Genomic DNA, 22,688 nt, shown 5'->3' with positions numbered 1-22,688 from the left:
ATCTTCTGCTGCTGCCTGACTCTCTCGCTCAACGCTGGTAACCCAAGGGCTGCCCGGCACTGAGAGTCCTTGATCACCTAAGTCATGGCTGCATGTGATGCTAAATGTCATCATTTGGTACCAGACACAACTCACCAAGTTGTCAGTTCCCTGACAATGATACCCTGAGCATGCTTGCCTCCATAGCATTGCCACTAAGCATTGCTGCCAGGTTTGGGGCTGCCAAGAATCAGCACCAACCATCACTGCCAAGCAATGCCACTGATCCAGCTTGGTGTCGTGGTTAGGAGTGCCGACTTCTAATCTGGCAAGCCAGGTTTGATTCCCCGCTCCTCCTCCACTTGCAGCCAGCTGGGTGACCTTGGACTTGCCACAGCCCTGATAAAGCTGTTCTGATGGGGCAGTAATATCAGGGCTCCCTCAGCCTCCCCTCCCTCACAGGGTATCTGTTGTGGGGAGAGGAAAGGGAATTGTAAGCTGCTTTGAGAGTCCTTCGGGTACAGAAAAGTGGCATATAAGAACCAACATTTCTTCTTCATCTTCAGTAATCTCAGGGTTCTCCCAGCCTTACCTCCCTCACAGGGTGTCTGTTGTGGGGAGAGGAAAGGGAAGGCGACTGTTGGCCGCTTTGAGCCTCCTTCAGGTAGAGAAAAGCGGCATCTAGAACCAACTCTTCTTCTTCTTCAGTAATCTCAGGGCTCTCTCAGCCTCCCCTCCCTCACAGGGTATCTGTTGTGGGGAGAAGAAAGGGAAGGCAATTGTAAGCCGCTTTGAGAGTCCTTCGGGTACAGAAAAGTGGCATATAAGAACCAACATTTCTTCTTCATCTTCTTCAGTAATCTCAGGGTTCTCCCAGCCTTACCTCCCTCACAGGGTGTCTGTTGTGGGGAGAGGAAAGGGAAGGCGAATGGAAGCCGCTTTGAGACTCCTGTGGGTAGAGAAAAGCGGCATCTAAGAACCAACTCTTTTTCTTCATCTTCATCATCATCCCCAGGGAATCTGCAGCCCCGGCATTGGGGTCTATTCTATATTTTCTGGAAACTTATCCTATTGTTCCCATGTTTGGGAAACAGTGATAATAATAATAATAATAATAATCTTGTTTTTGTATTTGTCTACTTATGATGCAGAGCACTTGGTGTAGCCCCTTGGTGTAGTAACGGCCATTCCCCGTTCCTGATCAGTGAAGTGGCGGCCATCCTCAGAGACCTTTTTTCTGCACACCTGTGTATTGTTATGTGAGGGTGGAGTCCTAAAGAGTGGAGGCGAAACACCTATCCTGTATCTTGGGTGACATAATAAGTAAAGAGAGATTGAGGAGTTCAGAATGGCCTAGCGTCTGCAACGGTTATTCACAACTTATATTGCAACTGTAGTGGCTCTCATCCGGCTATATAGTTGCTAGGTAAATCCCTATTTCAGTGACTGGATGAGCAGGCAGGTTCCCAGTTGTATTTTGAAGCCAATCTTGTGTATGCCAGAGGCATGCTGTCCAGGTTGTGGTTCTGCAACATCTGTGCTCATTGCCTATTGAAATGTGGCATTCATGGGTCTATATGATCTACAGGTTCTGCAGTGTTTTTCCATTGAAAGGACTACTGAAGCTACCCCTTGAAAACAGATTCCCACCCGCAGGGGGGTGGGTGGAGAAAAGAACTAGAATCCTTAAGGGATCGCCTTTGGTTGAAACTCCCTATTCCCTTGACACTCCAAAGGACTCTGATATAATAATCTGCTACTTACTCCTCACAACAACCATATGAGGTAGGATAAGTTGAGAGAGAGTCACCCTGCAAACTTCCCTGTCAGTGTGGGGATTTGAAGCAGGGTCTCCCAGACACACCATTGCATTGCCTCTGTAGAGGGGGCCACGATACTGTCTCCCATGACTTTGAAATCCTCACAGATGCCTCGTTCTATGACTGCGGAAGGCATAGTGCTATTATTGTCAAACAGAGTACCTGGTCAGGACATGAATTTAGACCATAAATAAATTCAGAGCTATTAAACGTGCCTTTGATTCTTTGTTGCGCAGGATTCAAGAACAGCAGGTCCTCCATGGCATGAACCTATATGAATAACCTTGGTGGACACAGGCTATGTGAGGTTATGCTACAATGCTCAGGTTCTACACAATATGAGCATGTCATACAAGACAGGGAACCACAATGTGCTCCTTGCTGGCCTCTACAGCACATTTGTTACCTTGTATTGATACAGAGAAGATTTAAGCTACGATCTCAGTCGCATACAAATGTAATGAACACTCCAAACATAGTTCCTTTTTTGCTGCAGTACATGGTGCTCGTTTGCTGCAGGAAGCAATGCAGGTTGTGCTCTGGGGTATCCACAGATTCATAACCCACTGGGGATTTTTTCTATTTTTAATTAACCTTCTCCCCCTATAGGGTTCAGGAGCTTGTGGGTGTGGGTGGTAAGCCACAAATCCTCCCCTTATTGTTCTGTTGGTGTAGATCACCTGGTGATCTCCTGGTGTAGTAGTGGAGGCACCATCCACAAAACAGCCTTGCGGGGTAGATCAAGATAGAGTGTTTATCTATCTGGGGCAGCGGAAAAGACCAAGATCAGTATAGTAGGACAAAAGGCAGAACTGCTCAACTTATACACGTTAAATGTTCATCTGTGCTCCTGATGAGGCCATGTATTGTGGTGTATCCTCCTGGTTATTCAGCGGAGTGTATACATTAATGCATATGCTGTTTGAACCAGGTCAGTTTACAACCAGAGTACAGTTTACTCACTGATTGATTGCTTTATACATTATAGTACATTCTTTTTGAATGGCCATGGTTTCGGCCTGAGGGGTGGGGGAAACATCTACCTTATCTGATGGCCCTCTCTTTTCTAAGATTTCATCGAGATGAGTAGTGTTAAAAATTTAATGGAGTGGGCTGATCCAGGCAATGTAGGAATCCTTAATAGCCTTATTGACCCAGGAAAGGGTAGAAGGGCCTCAGTACAGACATTACAATGTTGAATGATGTTTCCATTAAACTAACTTAATCTCTGCCTGAGGTACATGGCCCGATTGGTATCCCTCTGAATCACTTGTGCTCAGATTTTTTTCTTCAGCCTTCAGGGCTGGATTGCTTCTAATAGACATCTACAATGATCCACATTGTCCACCACTATGTCACAGATGTCAACTCCTAGAGAGAGGTTCTGTGGGGAGAGTGGATTGTCAACCTATTTTTCCTCTGTGTAAGCCCACACCCATCTCTAGGGTGCATGATCTTTCTAGAATATTGTTAACAATAATCTTGTGAGATTATTCTTGTTGAATTTGACTATGTTATATATTAGTTCATTCCATGATGTTGTATGTAAACCGCCCTGAGCCATATGGAAGGTACATAAATTAAATAAATTAATAAATGAAATAGTCTCCAATGTGGGACTGCACAGAAGCCACAAAGATAAAAACAGGGTTGTACTTACCTGTAATTGTTGTTCATTGAGTGGCCTTCTGTGCAGTCACACAACCCTCCCACCTTCCCTGTCATGAGCCGCTGATAATGGATTGACTTGCCTGTTCCTGTAGCAGGAAGGAGAACTGAGGGGAGAGTGCTAACACCTCCCACATCATGTGACTTTGGGAAAGTCACCCTTTGTGAGGGGAGGGGTGAGCACTCTTGGGAGCTTATAGAATTTTATGTATATAGCTTGCAAGTTCTTCTCCATGGCAGACGCAGATTCCAGGGGTGACCGCAGAGAAGACCACTCCATGAACAACAGTACAAGTAAGTGCAGCCCTGTTTTATCTCCCCATTCATGTGTCAGAGAATATGGCCTCTGTGAAAACGGAAGGTGGACTTCAATGCAATGCTTAACACCTTCCTTCCTTTTTTGCCCCGCCCCCTTTCCCTAGGATTGGGATGTTGCTGAATACATTGTGGACAACAGTGCTGAGAAACCTGAAGACTGGGATGATGTTAAACAGGGTGTCTGGCAGCCCCCCCTGCTCAAGAATCCCCTTTACAGGGTACAACACTATTGTTTGACTGTGGGTGACTCTGAAGAAGACTCGATAGACATCTTGGTCATGAGTGTTCAGAAACTGTGGTTTGTTTCAGGGGGAATGGCAGGCCAGGAAGATCCCCAACCCAAACTACAGAGGAGTTTGGCCCCATCCTCAGATTGAGAATCCAGCATATGAGCCTGATGAGAACATTTCCGTCTATGACAACATAAGCATTATTGGCCTTGATATCTGGCAGGTCAGTCGTGGTTCTTTTTAAAGTTTCATTTTCTCTCCCCCCTCCCAATTACTTCTTATTTCTTTCCTCCATGGTACTTTCAACCATAGCCCTTCTCCTTTTCCTGCTTCCTTCTCTCCTTCCCACCCACCGGCAAACCTACCTTTATCTGCTGCTCTGTCTTCAGCTTCAGTTTTCCTGGCAGGAAAACTTTGGCCCAGTTGAACAGTGTTGGCTGCTGGCCTCATTTTGCGCCCTGTTTAGTCAGGAGGGGTCTCTCAGAATGTTCCCACATAGTTAGCTGCCCAGTGACACAGTGTGGAAATTTTAAGGACCTGTGGGGGATGCCTCACTTTGCCGTGTTCCCGTATTTTCTCTTTCCATCTTTCTGGCAGCCCCCCCCCTCTCATTTTTCCTTGCTTCCTTCCTATTAACCAGCAAACCGTCCATCTATCTGCCCTCCCATCTTCAGCTACACGTGTTATTTCTGTACTGGGTCCACGATGGGGGCCCAAAACAGCTTACATAATCCTCCATTTTATCCCTACAACAGCTGATTGCGAGCACTGTGAGGTAGGTTAGGAGGAGAGTGTGGCTGATCCAAGGATGTCCATTGAGCATCCACAGCATGGTGAAGATTTGACCTTCTGCCTCTCTGATCCTAGCCTGACACACTTGCCACTACACTACACCAATTGAGGCCTGGATGAACAATGGAGATCACGTAGTACCGAGGCATCTGGGGATTGCTGCTGGAACTGGCCTCAAGTCCCTGCTCAGAGGCCAAAACAGCCTTTCCCTTTGGCCTTTACTGACAGAAACAAAGGCATGCAGGCTGACAATACTCTTATGGTTGCCTAGCAATAGCCAATGAGGGCATTTATTTCTACAAGCAACAGGTGATGCATCTATTATTTGGGAGAGGGAGGTCATTGCAGTATAAACTGTAGATACTAGATTTTTTGTAAACTCTGGACTGTTTTCAGGTTTGTAGAAAATTGTCAGATCTAGCCATGTTGAGAATGAGATATATTGATATTTTTTCATATAATATTTATAATTTAAACTAAAAGGTTTGGCTGTAAATAGAGTTCTGTCTGGCCTTAGCAGCTAATGAGGCTCCCTCGTCTCTGCTGTGGCTGTCCCTGGGAAGCCACCAGCTGCTGAGCAGAGCACTGACCTCCTGGGGAACGTGGAGCAATTAAACCCTTGGGGAAAGAGCATCTGGGGGAGGAAAATGCAAAGCAAATTATTTTATTTTATTATTATTTTAATTAATTTATCCATCACCACCCCTGAAGCCAGTCTGACTCGTGGCCATTTACAATAAACGAATAAAATCCCATAAAACAGAAACAACAAAAGTGTTTTATGGAAGGTGAAATAATCTATATCCCGAGGCACCACTGCCAAGTTGACCAAAGGCTCTGCAGGGACCTAGAGAGGGAAGGACCTGGCCTTCCTTGCTGGGACTCAACCAAGTGCCTGGCAGTCTCAAAGGAGTCTCAAAGTGGCTTCCAATCGCCTTCCCTTTCCTCTCCCCACAACAGACATCCTGTGAGGGAGGGGAGGCTGAGAGTGCCCTGAGATTACTGAAGAAGACTTGGTTCTTCTTCTTCTTATTTATTACATTTATATACCGCCCTCCCCAAAGGCTCAGGGCGATTTACAGGAAACAGGAAATAGATACAGGTAACATATGGTAACAACAGGTGATAACAACAACAACATTAGCAATATTAGATGGATGATGGAACTGCAAAAGAGCCTCAGCTCAACTCTTACTGAGACCCAGTGGGTTAGGCAGATTATTAGCAGTCGTAGTGGGGGGGGGGGCTTGGGGGGCCAACTGGAAGCGGTTTGGATCGACCTCAACCAAATGCCTGGCGAAGGAGCTCCCTTTTGCAGGCCCTGTGGAACTGTTTAGGTTCTGTCAGGGCCCTGATCTCCTCTGGGAGCTCGTTCCACCAGGTGGGGGCCAAAATGGAGAAAGCTCTGGCCCTGGTTGAGGTCAAACGGGCTTCGTTGGGGCCAGGGACCACTAGGCAGTTGGTACTAGCAGAGCGTAAGGCTCTCTGAGGGGTGTAGGCAGAGAGGCGATCCCTCAGGTATACTGGGCCCAGACTGCGTATGGCCTTGAAGGTGATGACCAAAACCTTAAGCCTGATCCATAATTTAATCGGGCACCAGCGCAGCTGTTGAAGGATGGGCTGGATGTGGGACCTCCGAGGTGTTGCTGTGAGGAGCCTGGCAGCCGCGTTCTGGACCAGTTGCAGTTTCCAGATCAAGGATAAGGGCAGGTCAGCGTAGAGCGAGTTACAGAAGTCCAGCCTAGAGGTGACTGTCATGTGGATCACTGTGGCCAGGTGTTCGGGGGCCAAGTAGGGCGCTAGTAGTTTGGCTTGGCGGAAGTGATAAGATGCCAACCGTGCTACTGTCGTGATCTGAGCCTCCATAGAGAGGGAGGCATCAAGAATCACGCCCAGGTTCCTGGCGGAGTGGGCCACTGTTGGCCTCCGTCTTTGAAGGGCTGAGCTTCAGGCGACTCTGCTTGAGCCACTTCATCACTGCTTCCAGGCAGCTGGCTAAGGTTTCTGGGGGAGAGTCAGGGCGGCCGTCCATCAGGAGGAAGAGCTGGGTGTCATCTGCATATTGGTGGCAACCCAGCCCAAACCTCCGCCCCAGTTGGGCAAGAGGGGGCATGAAGATGTTAAATCGAGTTGGAAAGAGAATTGCCCCCTGAGGGACTCCACAAGCCAGTTGGTGACGGCTTCATGAACCCTCTCCTAAAGCTACCCTCTGTCCTTGATCCCGGAGAGAGGAGATCAGCCACTGAAGGGCAGTCACGCTGACCTGCCTTGGTCCAGCTGACCACAGAGGTCATCCATCAGGGCGACTAGCACTGTCTCTTCCCCATGGCCAGGCTGGAAACCAGACTGGGATGGGTCTAGGACTGAAGCTTCTTCCAAGTATGCTGACAGTTGGTCCATGACTGCTTTTTCAAGTGTTTCCCCCAGAAACACTAAGTGCAAGATGGAATGGTAGTGGGATGGCTGTTGTGCACCCAGACAGTTTTTTTTTGAGCAGCGGGCAAACTACTGCCTCTTTTAGTCCCTCTGGGAATTCTGTTGAAAGGCAGAGGTTGATTATCTCCTGGAGGGAGGCTACTACTCTTAGATGCCGCTTTTCTCTCCCCGAAGGAGTCTCAAAGCGGCTTCCAGTCGCCTTCCCTTTCCTCTCCCCACAACAGTCACCCTGGGAGGGAGGGGAGGCTGAGAGAGCCCTGGGAGAACTGGGACTGGCCTGGAGAAGCTGGTGGCAACTGGGGAGCAGGCTCTGGGGTGCGCCTGGCTGTGGACTGCGCTCCCGCTCCCCTCTGAGGCCAGCCTTTGCAGTCAGGGATGGATCTTGGTTTCCTGCACTGGTGGGTCCCTCTGGCGCCAGGCCGGCGTCTGTTTTGACAGGCTGCCCCTCTGGCCCGCAGGTGAGATCGGGGACCATTTTCGATAACTTCTTGATCACCGACGACGAGGCCTACGCCGAGGAGTTTGGCGAGGAGACCTGGGGAGAGACCCAGGTAGGCGGGCAGGGGCAGGGGCAGGAGCAGGGGCAGGGGCAGGGGCAGGGGCAGGGGGGGGGTCTCGGTTCCAGTCCCTCGCCTGCAGCGGCTGCCCTGCCCTGCCCTCCCCTTCTCTCCCGCAGGGCCCGGAGCAGCGGATGAGCCTGGCGCAGATCGCGGCGGAGAAGGCGCGGGAGCGCGCCCGGGAGGAGGAGGAGGCGGCGAAGAAGAAGAAGAAGAAGAAGAGGAAGGGGAAGAAGAAGAAGAAGAAGAAGAAGAAGGGGGGGAGGAGGGCGGCGGCGGCGGAGGGGCGCGAGGAGCTGTGAGGCCAATAAAGGCGCTTCCCTCCCACTGGCGCCTCTGCTTCCCGGGCGGGGCGGGGCGGGGGCGCGCCTGCTGCCTGCCTGCTTCTGCGGGGCCCGCCCACCTGCTGCTGCCGCTGCTGCCCTCGCGAGGAGGAGGAGGAGGAGGCGTCGTCGGGCGCGCCCCTCCCCCCTCCCCCCTCCCTCCCCGGCTGGCTGAGCGGCGGCGGCGGCGGCGGAAGATGGCGGCGCTCATCCCTCGGGGCGGCGGCGGCGGCGGGCCGCAGGTACGGGGGGGGCGGGAAGCGCCGCGGTGGGTTCGGAGGGGGCGGGGCGAGGGCCTGCTGCCAGGGCCGGGCCTGGCCCCCCTCCCTCCCTCCCTCCCTCCGTCTGTGGCCCCGCGGCGTGCCCTGGGGGGGGGATCCGCCCTCCCGGCGTCCAACGACCTTCTGGGCCCTCTCGCGACCCCCGCCCAGGGGAGGGGGCGGCTGGCTGCCTGGCGCCTCTGCCTCGGCCATCTCCCTGGCCTTCAGGGCCCGGGCCCGGGGGGGGGGTCGCCTGGCTCCAGCCCTCGCAGCCCCCCTCAGCCGGGAGCCAAGGACGGCCCGATCCCTGCTCTCCCCGCCCAGGCAAGGCCAGGCCAGGCCGGGGGGGGGGGGGCTCCTCCTGGACCCCCCCCCCCCACACACACACAGAGCCCTCCGGGGGAAGTGAGCTGTGTCGGCTGGGCTGGGGGTCAGTGGTCATGCCAGGAGAGGAAGGGAGAGCGCCGTGTCCGGCAACACAACTAAATGTGAATTGGCACCACGTAGGGGGGAAGCTCCCGCAGGGCCGTTCTCCGGAAGTGTTGTGCAACTGCGGGACTCCCAGATCCAGTCAGGGAGCCGGTAAAGACGGCTCCCCTCTGCCGGTGGGGCCAGGATCACTCCTCCTGGCCTCGTGTTGCAATCAGTGGCCTGCCATTATGCAGGTCATTTTGCTCTCTTTTTAAATTGGCTTTATGGCACCCTTTATTAATAATAATAATGGTTAGCATTCTGAATGGCTCTGATTGGGTCAAGGGCAGGGGGTAGATGTTGTAAGTCAATGTATAAATAATGAATAAAAGCCAAACGGGGATCCAGCAAGGTGGAGAGTGCCTTGGGGCACACCTCAGGCTCCCCTCTCTTTCCATCACACTGGTTCATTTATTTATTCATGTACTTTATATACCGCCCGACACTGTGACGTCTCAGGGCAGTGAAAGTGGGAAAGGGACATGGAACATTTGGAACTTCCGCCAGATGTCTAGAAGCTGTGAGGAGGTGCCTGAAGCTCAGCCCTTCAAAGACGGAGGTCCTGTGGTTGGGCAGGAAGGGTCCAAGCGAGGAAGTGCAACTACCCAATCTGAATGGGGTACCAATGTCAGTGATACACACTACCAAGAACCTGGGCGCAATCCTGGATGCCTCCCTCTCTACGGAGGTGCAGGCCTAAAGAGTAGCGTGGCTGGCATTTTTCCATCTCGGCTCAGCCAAACTACTAGTGCTCTACTTGGCCTAGCCACAGTGACCCATGCGACGGTCACCTCTTGACTGGACTTCTGCAACTTGCTCTACGTGGGCCTGTCCTTAACTGTTTTGGAAGCTACAACTGATTCAGAATGCAGCAGCCAGGATTCCCCCGAGAACACCTTGGAAGGCCCGCATCCAGCCCATGCTCCAACAGCTTCAGTGATTACTAGTTGAATCCCAGATCAAATTTAAGGTCTTGGTAATCACCTTTTATGGTCATACGCGGTCTGGGCCCAGTGTACCTGTGGGGCCGCTTCTCTGCTTATGCCTCCCCAAGAGCACTATGCTCCGCCAACTCCTTCTGGCTGGTGATCCCTGCCCCAAGGGAGCACGTTTGGCCTTGACCAGGGCCAGGTCGTTCTCTGTCCTGGCCCCCACTTGGTGGCATGAGCTCCCAGAGGAGATCTGGGCCCTGTCGAAGCTAGCACAGTGCCCCAGGAAGAGCTCCTGCAAAATGGAGCTCTTCCTCCCAGTGGTGGTTTGAAGTCAGTGACAACATCTCTTGGGCCCCCACAACCCCCCGCCTTTCAGATAGGCCCATTAATCACATTGTGGAGGAATCCCAGTCTACTTAATCAGGGAGGTTATGGTCAAAATGTTAACAGTTAAGCAGTGATTAATCAAATGTTCAGTTGTTGATGTTATTATTGCTGATGATGCTGTTACCAAACTTATATTGTATCTGTCGCACGGTTTTCGTGTTCTCTGTAATCTGCCCTGAGCTGCAAGGGCAGTGTATAAATGTAACAAACCAATAAAGGTGGTCACAAACAGTTGACCGGGTACAACAGGAACAGTTAGGGACATGCTGGATGTCAAGGTTGAAGGGAGGTCCCTGTCATTGGCTCATCTCAAAGCCTCCTGGAAGAGCTCTGTTTTGCAGGCCTTACTGAGCTGCTCGAGTTCTGACCGGGCCTTGATTTCATTGGGGAACTCCTTCCACCAGGTTGAGGCCATGGATGAGAAGGCTCTGGTTGAGGCCAGGCAGACTTCTTTGGGCCAGGGATCACCGGGTTGTTGGAACAGATAGAGTGTGTGGCTCTTGAGGGAGTATATGCAAGCAGACAGTGCTTGAGGTACGCACGACCCTGGCTGTGTATGGCCTTGAAGGTCAGAGCCATCACCTGAAGTCTGATCCGGTATTCGATCAGCAGCCAGTGCAGTTTTCTTTTATGGAAGCTGCCATCTGCTCGGTCACTGGCTTATCCTGTTTTTTTTAATTGCCGTTTTGGACGAACTTGCTATGCAGGTTTTCTTAATTGCATTAATCTGAAGAACTGGTCCTCCTAAGATCGCAAGCAAAACAGAAATGGATTGAAGGGGAAGAGGTTGAGAAGGCCTCTTGCGGGCCACGTTCCCTATCTCCAAGCTCCAAGCTCCACTGGGCCTAAACAGACAGACATAATTTGTTCTGCGGCACACACCAGGGCAGGCGCTTCATCCCCATCTGTAGAGCCTCTGAGCATGTTAAGGGATCAGGCTGTGTGACTGGGGCTCCCAAAGGAGGGTACGCCTTGGGGAAGCGGCTGCCTCTGAGCCCTGCAGCTATAGCATGGCGAGAGTAATGTTGCCTGACTCTGCAAGACCCGTATACTGATTACCCGGGTGAGGTTCCTTGAAAGTCCTTTCTGCCCGCGGAAACCCAGCCTCCTGCCTTTATTTGCTGGGTCGTTTGGATTCGGCTCAGCTCCTAACGCTTCAGCCTCCCAAAAAACACTCAGGAGTTAATTGTGCATCCAAACTCCAGTTGTTCACACAAAGTACAGCTTTTGCTTTTAGGAAGCTAAAATAATCTCAAGTTTTGATACTTTAATTTTTCTTACTGAACAGTGTGTGTTTGGGGGGGGAGGGGTTAGCAGGTTTTTAAACACTTTGTGCTGTTGATGTTTCATATTTGAAGGCCATCCTCGTGCACTCCCAGCACAGAACTGGACAGCTCTCATTGGCCCAAAAGGCTTACAGCAGCCTTCCTCCACCTTCTTACTGTTGAGAAACCCCTGAGATATTCTTAAGTCTTTGAGAAACCTCAGAAGTGATGCCAGCAGGCCCCACCTCCCTGCCATGCTGCCAGAGGTCATGAGCCTGCCGGATGTGCCATCGCCAGGCCGTTCCCACAGCACAGAAGTGTCTCTGGGCCATTTGTGAGCAGGCCCTTGTCTGCACTCTGGGCTGCCTACCAGCTCGCTCTCCTTCGCCAAAGGGAGCCTGCAGAAGCAGGGCCGGGGCTGGCCTGTGCCACTCTGCCGCCTCCCCCCCCCCCCAATGCCAGAAACGGGGCCAGAGCTGCTCCGTCTCCCACCCCCAGTTATATCCAAAGGAGGGTACTTAACCCCCTGGACTCCAGGCGCTACCACGAGTGAGGAGCCTTGGCCAGCAAGAATTTGTGTGGCTGGGTGCCTTTTGATTTTTTGAAAAAAAATAAAATAAAAACTTAATTTTTCTCTCCTCAACCAGGGAAACCCTTCTGGGGCCACTGTGAAACCTCGGGCTTCTAGAAAACCCTGGTTGAGAAAGCGTAGCTTAGACAAGAGGATACCTGGCCAATTAATTAACCATATCAGATCCCCAGAGCCTCTTGTGGCGCAGGGTGGTAAGGCAGCAGAAATGCTGTCTGAAGCTGTCTGCCCATGAGGCTGGGAGTTCAATCCCAGCAGCCGGCTCAAGGTTGACTCAGCCTTCCATCCTTCCAAGGTCGGTAAAATGAGTACCCAGCTTGCTTGCTGGGGGGTAAACGGTCATGACTGGGGAAGGCACTGGCAAACCACCCCGTATTGAGTCTGCCATGAAAACGCTGGAGGGTGTCACCCCAAGGGTCAGACATGACCCGGTGCTTGCACAGGGGAGACCTTTACCTTATCAGTTCCCCAGTATATCAGCTGTCCTTTCTTGCTAGAAGTGGGGAGCTGCCTGAGTCAGGCCCTTTGTTGACTCTGGGCTGTATGCAAAGGGAATGTGTCCTCACTCACCATGCTGCCTCTTGGAGACCCCAGGGTGCTGATAGCTGTTTGGGGGGGGGGGCAAATGAAGGTTACTGTGCTGGGTGAGAGCTACAGAGTGCAGGGAAGGTGAGCCAAGTCAAGCCTCTGTTGAACTCCCAATAAGCACGCTCACTTGTTAACGAAAATCTGAGAAGTGAATGAACAGAGTGCCAGGTGTTTCCTTGCTAGAACAAAGATGAAAGCCAGCAAGCAGGACCATGCTTTCTCTGCATGTCCACCCTCAATTTGAAAATGGTTTGCTGGATGAGATGCCAGGCAAGAACAGTGATTCCCTGGCAAAAGTGCAGGCAGCCGCTTCCACACTCCAACAGCATGCCCAAGAGATCCATTAGCCCAGCAAGGCCAAAGCGATAAAACCCTCCCAGGAAAGATGCAAGACGGAGAGCTCAGCCTTCTTAGCCGTGGAAAAATACTGCACGGTTAAAACAGGGCCTAAACGCATCAAGGCATCCCGTTGGCAAGAGCAGGTGAACAGGTAACCAGCAAACAGGGGGGGGCTGACATTTGCCCCCCCCCCCAGACACAACCACCACGCTCTTTAGGGTAGGGGCCAGCATGGACCTGTCGGCCGCTTTTGACACCGTGGACCACGAATTGTTGGTCCATCGCCTCGCCGAAACGGGGATACGGGGCACAGCTTTACGCTGGATACGCTCCTTTCTCCAGGACCGGACCCAGAGGGTAGCAGTGGGGGATGAGCTCTCGCGCTCCTACAGACTTCCATGTGGAGTCCCACAGGGCGCGGTCCTCTCCCCCACATTATTCAACGTCTTTATGCGCCCTCTGGCCCAGCTGGTGCAGAGTTTTGGGCTGGGTTGCCACCAGTATGCTGATGACACCCAGCTCTATCTCCTCATGGACGGCCGCCCGGACTCTCCCCCGGAACCATTTGCCAGATGTTTGGAAGCGGTGACAGAATGGTTCGAGCAGAGTCGTCTGAAACTCAACCCCTCCAAGACGGAGGTCCTGTGGCTGGGACGTAGGGGGCAGGACCAGGAAGCGCGCTTGCCCACCCTGGGAGGGGCGCATCTCACCATTGCGTCCCAGGCCAGGAATTTGGGCGTGATCATTGATGCCTCCCTAACTTTGGAGGCACAGATCAAAAGAGTAGCAGGCCAGGCATTCTTCCAACTTCGCCAGGCCCGACTACTAGCGCCCTACCTGTCCCCCGAACACCTGGCCACGGTGATCCATGCAACGGTCACCTCCAGAATAGATTTCTGTAACTCGCTCTACGCGGGCCTTCCCTTGGCCTTGATCCGGAAACTTCAGCTAGTGCAGAATGCAGCTGCCAGGGTCCTCACTGGTACACCTTGGAGGGCCCATATCCAGCCAGTGCTGAGGCAGCTGCACTGGTTGCCAATTGCTGCCCGGATCCGGTTCAAGGTTTTGGTTTTAACCTTCAAGGCTTTACGCGAGTTGGGACCCACATACCTGAGGGACCGCTTATCGCCCTATGCCCCCCGTAGAGCTTTACGTTCTGCGGGAGAAAATCTATTGGTCGTCCCCGGCCCTAGGGAAGCACGCCTGGCCTCGACCAGGGCCAGGGCCTTCTTGGTCCTGGCCCCTGCCTGGTGGAATGAGCTCCCGGGAGAGCTGCGGGCCCTGCGGGATCTTTCAACAGGGCCTGCAAGACGGAGCTCTTCCGCCAGGTTTACGGTTGGGACCAGGCTTAACATCTACGCCCCCCCCCCCCGGGACCTGAGGATTGGGATTAGAGATGGGTACCATCAGTATCCCCTCTCCACTTGCTAGGGGGGGAATGGGTAGTTGATTAGCCGCTCTTGCCAGGTAGTCATTAACTATTGACATGGTAATTGGTTTTAATGTATTTTATGGGGTTTTATACTGTTGTAACCCGCCACGAGCCGCAAGGGAGTGGCGGGAAATAAATTCAATAATAATAATAATAATAATAATAATAATAATAATAATAATAATAATAATAATAATAATAATAATGGCAGGGGGTAGCATCAGTGCCAGCCTTGGAGCAATGCAGGGGTGCAAATGTGGTTGCCCCCAACCTCCTCGGAGATTCCGGGCTCGGGCTTGGCACAGGGCAGAGCTTCCTTTTGCAGTGTTGCTCTGCCCACTCGCTCTCCAGCCCCACCTGGAGCTCTGTGGGCCCTGCGGGAGCCTTCGGTGTCCTGCAGGGCCTGCAAAACGGAGCTCTTCCGCCTGGTCTATGGTTAAGGCTGGGGTTGGTGAGGGAGATTGATGCCCCCCCTCCCCGTGTCAGTAGTGGATTGAGTTACCTTGACTTCCTTCCCCGCCCCTCCCATAGGGGGGTGGGAGGTGGTGGGGCTCCGCCATGTTCGTAATTCTTATGTCTTTGAACGGGGTTTTTACTGGACATGAATCTTAACAACAACAGCAATTATAATACCAGGTTCCCATCCAATCCATTTCCCTCTGGAAGATGAGGAGAGGCACCCTAGGGTGGCATGCCAGGGCGGGAGGAGGGGTGTTGTGGCCAGGCTGGACTGGGGGGGGGGGCCAAGGGGATGCCTTCTCACCCCTTTCTTCTTCTGCCTCTTGCTTAGCTTTCCGCTGGGAGCCCTTCGTACGAGACCTATTACAAACAGGCAAGTTTTTAAAGTTTCTCTCTCTCCCTCCTGGCGCTTTACATCCTGAATTCCTTTCCTCGTCGGCTGGGCTTGTGTGGTTCTTCTCCCTGCCCCGCCCGGCTCACCTCCAGTGTCAATGTTTGCCTCACAGGTGGATCCAGCCTGCGTTGGGAGAATTGGGGCCAGCGAGGCTGCTTTGTTCCTTAAGAAATCTGGTCTCGCAGATGCCGTTCTTGGAAAAGTACGTTTGCCGTGCGTTTTGCGAGGGGCTCGGTGTTCCACGTCATCCAGTGTGCGTGTTTTGTTGACGGGAGAAAAATTGCATGTGGTTGCTTTTTGAGTGCTCGGCCTGTTGGGGTTGGTTGGAGAAGAAGATGCTTTCTCTTGGATCCCTACAGTATATAGGTCTATAATATCAGGGGTAGTCAAACTGCAGCCCCCCAGATGTCCATGGACTACAATTCCCATGAGCCCCTACCAGCATTCACTTTCTCTGGCAGGGGCTCATGGGAATTGTAGTCCATGGACATCTGGAGGGCCGCAGTTTGACTACCCCTGGACTCTATATATATATATATATATATAGGTTCCTGCTGTCAGATGCTTTGGCTTATTGGGGGGAAATATGCCATATACATTTTTAAAATAAAAGTGACAATGTTGATTTTTTTCACACCTGCATAATTGCCAATGTAAGTCCTGAAGTTACATCACTTAAGCTGTTCCCAAGTGACTCCCTGGAAGTCCTTCCCTTGCCTCGCACTCCTTAAGGACAGCCCAATAACACAGCCCACTAGATTCTGTCCGTGGGGCTAAGAGAGGCACTCCCAAACAGGACAAGATGGCAGTTCCGTCCAAGTCTCCCCTAAAACAGGGACGTGAGGGAGGGGTTGGCCGTAAATAGCCGGCTGGGCACAACTGCGGGTTCCGATGATGGCGTTTTTCCTGCGGGAGGGAGGAAGGGGCTTTGTCATGTTCTCTTGCATTTTTGTATTTCCTTAGATATGGGATTTGGCAGATCCGGAGGGGAAAGGCTTCCTTGACAAACAGGTATGCAGACACATGTTCTGGAAGAAGACCAGCACAAGCCGGCCTCCCCTTTGGCCGTCCCTCACACCCCCACACTGCCAAATGCACACCTGAGAATTGGGCTCCTCTCTGGGAACACGTTTAAAACCGGGGCTCTCGTCTGTAGGGCAGAGACACAGAGAGGGCCTTTGGGCTGCCCCTGGGCCAGGGCTTACGGTTGTTCTCCAGTCTGTCTGGAGTGGAGGTTCCACAGAGAGGGGTCTCCTGCGGGGTCGGACCGGTTTACTGCTTCTGAATTGGAAGTTCTGTGAAGTCATTGTGGATTGTAGCCACTGGCGGTTCTCTTCTTACCTGCCCTTTCCCCTTTTAGAGCTGTCTTTGCTAGTGAGTCCTGGGAATCGTTTGGTGGTCCCTTTCCTGGTTTGGGGTCTGCATTCTATCTGGTGGGCCTCGATTGGTGTGGTTTTTAAATACCTGGAGAGTACCTGGGAGTGGGTTGGTTTTCTTGAGTTTCCTATTCAGCTTCCTTCAGGCGACTCTCATCCCGGTTCCTCTCATCCAGCATCCTGCTTCATACCAGTTGTCCTGGAAGGGAAGGGGGGAACAGTGGCTCTCCAGATAGCCATGGACTACAATTCCCATGAACCCCTGCCACACACACCCCGGCATAGAGTCTGATGCTGTCTCCTAATATTGGGCTCCAGTGGTTCAGTGTCCCAAATATGGAGGCTCCCGTTGCTCATCGTAGCTAGTTTCCTGAACACGGGAAGCTGCTTTGCTGAGAATGTCCAAGTTTATTCTTGTCCTCTCAAGATCCTCTCTGTGCTCCCTTTTCCCCAGGCTTGGGGGGGCGGGGCTGGGGGGCTGCTCCTTAATTCAGCCCAACACATTCTTTGGTGTTTGTTTCTGTCTCCATGCTGAGGATCAGCCTCAGGGGGCTGGTAGCACATGCCCCCCGCCCCACTTTCTAAGATTCCCTTAGGGCTTATTATGTCCCCCATAATTATTCTGCAGAAGAATTTTGCTCCCCAGGTTATTTGACTCTGTGTCCTCTCTGATATTTAGGCCACCACCTCCAACATGTCCTTCCCTGCAATGCCTATTAAGTGTTGTCCTTGAGCACCAAGCCCCCCAGCTCCTCCCTCTTGGCTGGGAGGCATCTAGGATGGGCCTACAGGAGTCTGCCTGTGCCTCGTTTCCCTCTCTGGCGATCCCTCCCCCTCCCCTCTTAGGGCTCCTGTGCTGCTGAGTCCAGCTCTCTGGGCTCATCACTGACTGTTCATTTCCCGTCTTGTTATGCAGCCCCACATTGGGGCCACGCAAGCGCAGGCTGGCCACGGGAGACCTTTGACAGCTAAGCTCCTGGTAGGGGGTGCTCCTCCCCTCTCGTGGTGCGCATGCGGCACATGTGATTAGGGGCAGAGCGCCAGTTCCCTTCCCTCAGAGGGCAGAGCGCCTTCCCTCAACTCGTTTTTCACGGCCATGAGAGGAAGACACATGTCAGCGCTCCAGTTAACTTCTGTGGCTTCGAAAGCTATCCTCAAGAAGTGCTCCCGCTGTGGAGTTTAAATGCCGCCTGCAGATAAGCATGATAGACGCCTACTAGGCCTCGCTGATGTCAGCGTGTGCCACATCTGTCAGAAATTCCCTCCCAAAGGCTCGGTCGGCCAGACCCTCCTGCCTCAAGGCTGTCTCGTGGGAGAAAGCCTCATCTACTAGCCCTCCATGGCAGCTTCTGAACCCACTGCAGCGGCTGCCGGTCGAAGTTCTCGCACTCCCTCTAAGAGTGCTGAGGCTTCAGTTCCAACGCTAGTTCCAAGTGGCCCGAGGAGAGAGCAGTTTCTGTAACTCCATCCCTGGCCCTCGGGTGCTCCGAGGCCAACGTGGGCCGTGATAAGAGATCTCGCTCAATCGAGCCTCCTGTGAAGCAGGGAAAAGGGCCGAGCCCATCACTCGGTTCCTCAATCGCCACGGACCTCCATTCCCACCCCAACGGCTGGCCTGCTCACTCCGCGCCCACCATCCCCAACACCTGCTGCAGGTGAAACTCCCGAGCCAAGAGGCTTCTGTCCCGTGACTGGAGTGTCAACCTGCTCTTTGGCACTCCGGCTTCATGCGATCCGTCTCCTGTGTTCCTGGGACAGGGGGCTTGCCCTTTCGAGGAAGAACCTGAGATCTTATTTGGATTTGATGGGGTGCACCCGTATGGCCCCGAGCCATCTCACGGTGAGGAACTAGAGGAGGGGGAGATGCAGCACCCCACTCTTTCCCTTAGGACTACATCGGAGCCCTCTCCTGATGATACAGTCTGTCACCAACCTCCCCTACAGAGGATTATCGTCTGCGTGGTGAAGGCTTTAGATTTAGGTATTTCTTGCTTGGATGCACGCCCTAAGGATAAAACAACAATTGCTCTTTGTATGCTAGAGGGCCCTGACAACCATTCTGGCCCTATTTGGAAGAAACCAACATCTGCCATACCTGTGCCAAAGAAATTAGACCATTTGTACAGAGTCAAAATAGTATAAAGCCTCTTGTGGCGCAGAGTGGTAAGGCAGCAGACATGCAGTCTGAAAGCTCTGCCCATGAGGCTGGGAGTTCAATCCCAGCAGCCGGCTCAAGGTTGACTCAGCCTTCCATCCTTCCGAGGTCAGTAAAATGAGTACCCAGCTTGCTGGGGGGGTAAACGGTCATGACTGGGGAAGGCACTGGCAAACCACCCCGTATTGAGTCTGCCATGAAAACGCTAGAGGGCGTCACCCCAAGGGTCAGACATGACTCGGTGCTTGCACAGGGGATACCTTTACCTTTATAAAGTCAAAAGATTCGGTCAGCTGCCGTTCTGTTCATCCTCCCCCAACCTCTACTCTCTTAAAGGATATGCAGTTGAAACAAAGACCAGGCCATCCTTCTGCCATTGGACCGAGGAAGCCGTAAACTTGATGGCTCAGGGAGGAAGCTTTGTTCTTCTGCAGCATTGGCCTTTCGTATAGCCAACCACCAGACCATTAACAGCGGCTACCACATGCTCCTCTGGGAGGGCATTTTCAAATAACTAGACCTATTGCCCAAGGAGTCTTAAGGGTTTAGCTAAGCTGATCCAGACTGAAGCATTTCAAACCTATCAGCACTGACAGCCCTGCTCGCCCCACCTCCTCAGGTACTTAGTTCATAAAGGTCCCATCAGAATCAGAGAATCCCAGAATCGCAGAGTTGGAAGGGGCCGCACAGGCCTTCTAGTCCAACCCCCTGCTCAACGCAGGATCAGCCCAGAGCATCCTAAAGCACCCAACGGGGGGCTGCATCACAAGACAGAAAATGAACATTCAGTTGCGCTTCCCTGTAACTGTTGTTCGTTGACGTCTTCTGGGCACATTCCCTCCCTCCCTCCCTCCCTCCCTCCCTGCTGTGTACTTCTATTGTTTAGGGTCCAAGTTTGGTTCCAATTGTTCTAGGACGGATTACGGTGGTGGATTGGAACTGAGGGGAGTTCTGCCCCTAATCACGCGTGTGTTCGGCAGGAAATGGTGCTCCTGCGCATTGTGAGGGCGCAGGAGCACCCCCTCTAGGAGCTTAGCTTTAAAAGGTCTTCCACGGCCGGCCTGCATTTGCACAGTCCCGGTGTGTGCACACACAAGACGTCAGTGAGCAAAGGTTACAGGTAAGTGCAACCAAGGTTGTCCCCCCAACCCAAGAGGTTTCCCTGCTCTTGTCAGCTTCCCCCAGGGTTAGTTTGAAAAGTCTTTTACCACCATTTTGATATTAAGCACCTGGTTCCCTTTCAGTCCACGCGAAGCCCCCCTCTTTGGGACAGGCTCCCTGGTGCCTCCCAGTACCACTGTCTTGCTGACTCACTAACACACTTAATCTGGCCCTGTGTGTGGAACAGATCAGGATTCTGAGAATGCGACCTTTGAGGTCCTGAACTAACCTTCTGCCAAGTAATTTAAACTTCTCTCCAGGATTCTTCCAAGAGATCCCTGGAGGTCACTTGAGCGTCTTAACAGGAGGCCTGGATCTCACCTCCTCACTGTCTGTCTTGTTCAGGGTTTCTTCATTGCCCTGCGGCTTGTGTCCTGTGCACAGAGTGGCCATGATGTCAGCCTGAGCAACCTCAACCTGGCTTTGCCACCACCGAAATTTGTAAGTCTCTCTCTCTCTCTCTCTCAGGAAGCATTCCCCGTGGCTCTTCCCAAGTTTTCTCCTGTAGCAAACCAGTGTGAGTGGCAGCTGCTGCTGCTTGCTTAAGGACTGCAGTTGTGCTGCTGGGTTTGATGAGTGTTCTGTTTGTTTGCCTTTCCAGCAGGACAGCTCAAGCCCCTTGCAGATCTCTTCTTCCTCAGACGCTCACTGGGCCGTCAGGGTGAGTTCCTGAAAGAGCAGCATTTGGGTGTGGTGGTGCTGCGTGATCGAGTTTTGCTTCCGCTGCTGCCCCACAGTGAAAAGGTCCTTCGCCAGGATCCTTCCAAATGCTTCAGATTCATTGTAGCTCTTTGGCTTTGAATTTTATGTTGTTTTAATTAATGAATAATAATTAGAAGGGCCTGAGTATGGTGGCTGCTTCATGGATGCCGGATGAACATTCTGCCCCCGGCCTGACCTCGGAAGGAAACATGTCCTTGCCACGGCAAAATGTCTCCGAAAACAGTGGTGCTGTTGTGGCACAGTCGGATCAACACGGGACATCTGTGGGGTTAGATTTGAGGGGCTAAAAATCCTTCTCCTGGAAAGATGGGCCTGCCGATAGTTTTAGGGTGTATGCCCAAGTCCGGTTGACATTTGCCAGTCCCTTTAAAAATAAACCACTGCATTGTCTAGCTTTCAGGGTAGACATGGAGGTATAGGGGGGCCTGTCTAGATGGGCTCTCCAGCATACTGTTACGGGGAGCACTGCTGGAGTCTGTGGGCAGCCTGTTCTGTGGGCTAATGTCCTTGGCTTGGGCTTCCTGGTCTTGTTTGTTTACCAAGTTTACAAAGAGCTGCTTTGGCTGCCTGTTGTTTTCTTTCCCACCCCGTCTCTTGCTTTTATTTCAGCTTGTCTGTTAGCCATGCAAATGTAGGAAACCTGCTGGTAACACTGTTGAATCCTCAACCATTGTTATTCTCTTCCTTTCATACCAACATGTCCCTAGTCTTTTCTCATTAATCGTCATAACTTGTAGTCATTACACAACAACAACATTGCACTGCTGGCATAGTTTTTACTAATATAATTAACCCATAATTTCCATTCCATTTTAAAATCCTTAATTGGTATATATGCATTTTATCAGTTACGCCATCTAGGTCATTTCTTTAATTTTAACTGATAAAATAGGAATACCAGAAGCCTTGGGGTGAGAGATTCTATGCAGAAAGAGAGAGAGCTAAAACATGTAACTCTCCTGTTACAACCTCAGACAAGAAATTCTTTCACGAGAGTTTTGTATGGGCTCCATGAAGACGTCTACGCAGGCTTCTCTCAGCATTTACTCACTCAGCTCAATTTTGAACCAAGCCAGCTTGCCGCAGTGGTTAGGAGTGCCGACTTCTGGCAAGCTGGGTTTGATCCCCCGCTCCTCCTCCACATGCAGCCAGCTGGGTGACCTTGGGCTCACCACAGCAGTGATAGAGCTGTTCTGACCAAACAGGAATCTCAGAGCTCTCTCAGCTCCACCCACCTCACAGGGGGTCTCTTGTGGGGGGAAGAAAGGGAAGGCGACTGTAAGCCGCTTTGAGACTCCTTCAGGTAGAGAAAAACGGCATATAAGAAACAACTCTGCTTCTTCTTCTTCTTCTTCTTCTTCTTCTTCTTCTTCAGTAATCTAAGGCTTAGAATCATAGAATCATAGAATCATAGAGTTGGAAGGGGCCATACAGGCCATCTAGTCCAACCCCCTGCTCAACGCAGGATCAGCCCTAAGCATCCTAAAGCATCCAAGAAAAGTGTGTATCCAACCTTTGCTTGAAGACTGCCAGTGAGGGGGAGCTCACCACCTCCTTAGGCAGCCTATTCCACTGCTGAACTACTCTGACTGTGAAAAATTTGTTCCTGATATCTAGCCTATATCATTGTACTTGTAGTTTAAACCCATTACTGCGTGTCCTCTCCTCTGCAGCCAGCAGAAACAGCATCCTGCCCTCCTCCAAGTGACAACCTTTCAAATACTTAAAGAGGGCTATCATGTCCCCTCTCAACCTCCTCTCATCCGCTTCTCTCATCCTCACCCACCTCACAGGGTGTCTGTTGTGGGGAGAGGAAAGGGAAGGCGACTGTAAGCCGCTTTGAGACTCCTCTGGGTAGAGAAAAGCTGCATATAAGAACTAATTCTTCTTCTTCTTGCCCAACAGGTGGAAGAGAAAGCAAAGTTTGATGGCATTTTTGAAAGCCTTTTGCCCGTCAATGGTTTACTTTCAGGAGACAAAGTGAAGCCAGTGCTGATGAACTCTAAACTACCTCTGGACATCCTTGGAAGGGTA

At 52.0% G+C, this 22,688-nt stretch overlaps 2 protein-coding genes across 14 annotated transcripts in view; both read left to right on the top strand.

Moving 5' to 3' along the window:
* Window positions 1-8,132, top strand: part of CALR3 (calreticulin 3) — a 32,183-nt gene extending 24,051 nt beyond the window's left edge. For all 3 annotated transcript variants that reach the window (XM_077331493.1, XM_077331494.1, XM_077331492.1), the window contains 4 exons: window positions 3,890-4,003; window positions 4,095-4,238; window positions 7,702-7,794; window positions 7,920-8,132. In XM_077331493.1, the coding sequence (XP_077187608.1) occupies window positions 3,890-4,003; window positions 4,095-4,238; window positions 7,702-7,794; window positions 7,920-8,102 (534 nt within the window). In that variant the 3' untranslated portion in view covers window positions 8,103-8,132. The remainder of the gene's footprint in view (window positions 1-3,889; window positions 4,004-4,094; window positions 4,239-7,701; window positions 7,795-7,919) is intronic.
* A 131-nt stretch (window positions 8,133-8,263) lies between these two features.
* EPS15L1 (epidermal growth factor receptor pathway substrate 15 like 1) overlaps window positions 8,264-22,688 on the top strand; it is a 51,393-nt gene continuing 36,968 nt past the window's right edge. For 9 of the 11 annotated variants that reach the window (XR_013229886.1, XM_077331478.1, XM_077331477.1 and 6 more), the window contains exons 1-7: window positions 8,264-8,365; window positions 15,177-15,218; window positions 15,352-15,441; window positions 16,203-16,250; window positions 20,277-20,372; window positions 20,533-20,592; window positions 22,560-22,685. Coding sequence is in view for 10 of the 11 variants with exons in the window: in XM_077331478.1 (XP_077187593.1) it covers window positions 8,321-8,365; window positions 15,177-15,218; window positions 15,352-15,441; window positions 16,203-16,250; window positions 20,277-20,372; window positions 20,533-20,592; window positions 22,560-22,685 (507 nt within the window). In the remaining variant the exon portion in view is untranslated. The remainder of the gene's footprint in view (window positions 8,366-15,176; window positions 15,219-15,351; window positions 15,442-16,202; window positions 16,251-20,276; window positions 20,373-20,532; window positions 20,593-22,559; window positions 22,686-22,688) is intronic. The other 2 variants (XM_077331483.1, XM_077331476.1) reach the window with 1 other exon arrangement.

Source organism: Paroedura picta, chromosome 4 (genome assembly GCF_049243985.1).
Source record: "Paroedura picta isolate Pp20150507F chromosome 4, Ppicta_v3.0, whole genome shotgun sequence".
NCBI classification, from domain to species: domain Eukaryota; kingdom Metazoa; phylum Chordata; class Lepidosauria; order Squamata; family Gekkonidae; genus Paroedura; species Paroedura picta.
This window is presented reverse-complemented; position numbering and strand designations above follow the sequence as displayed.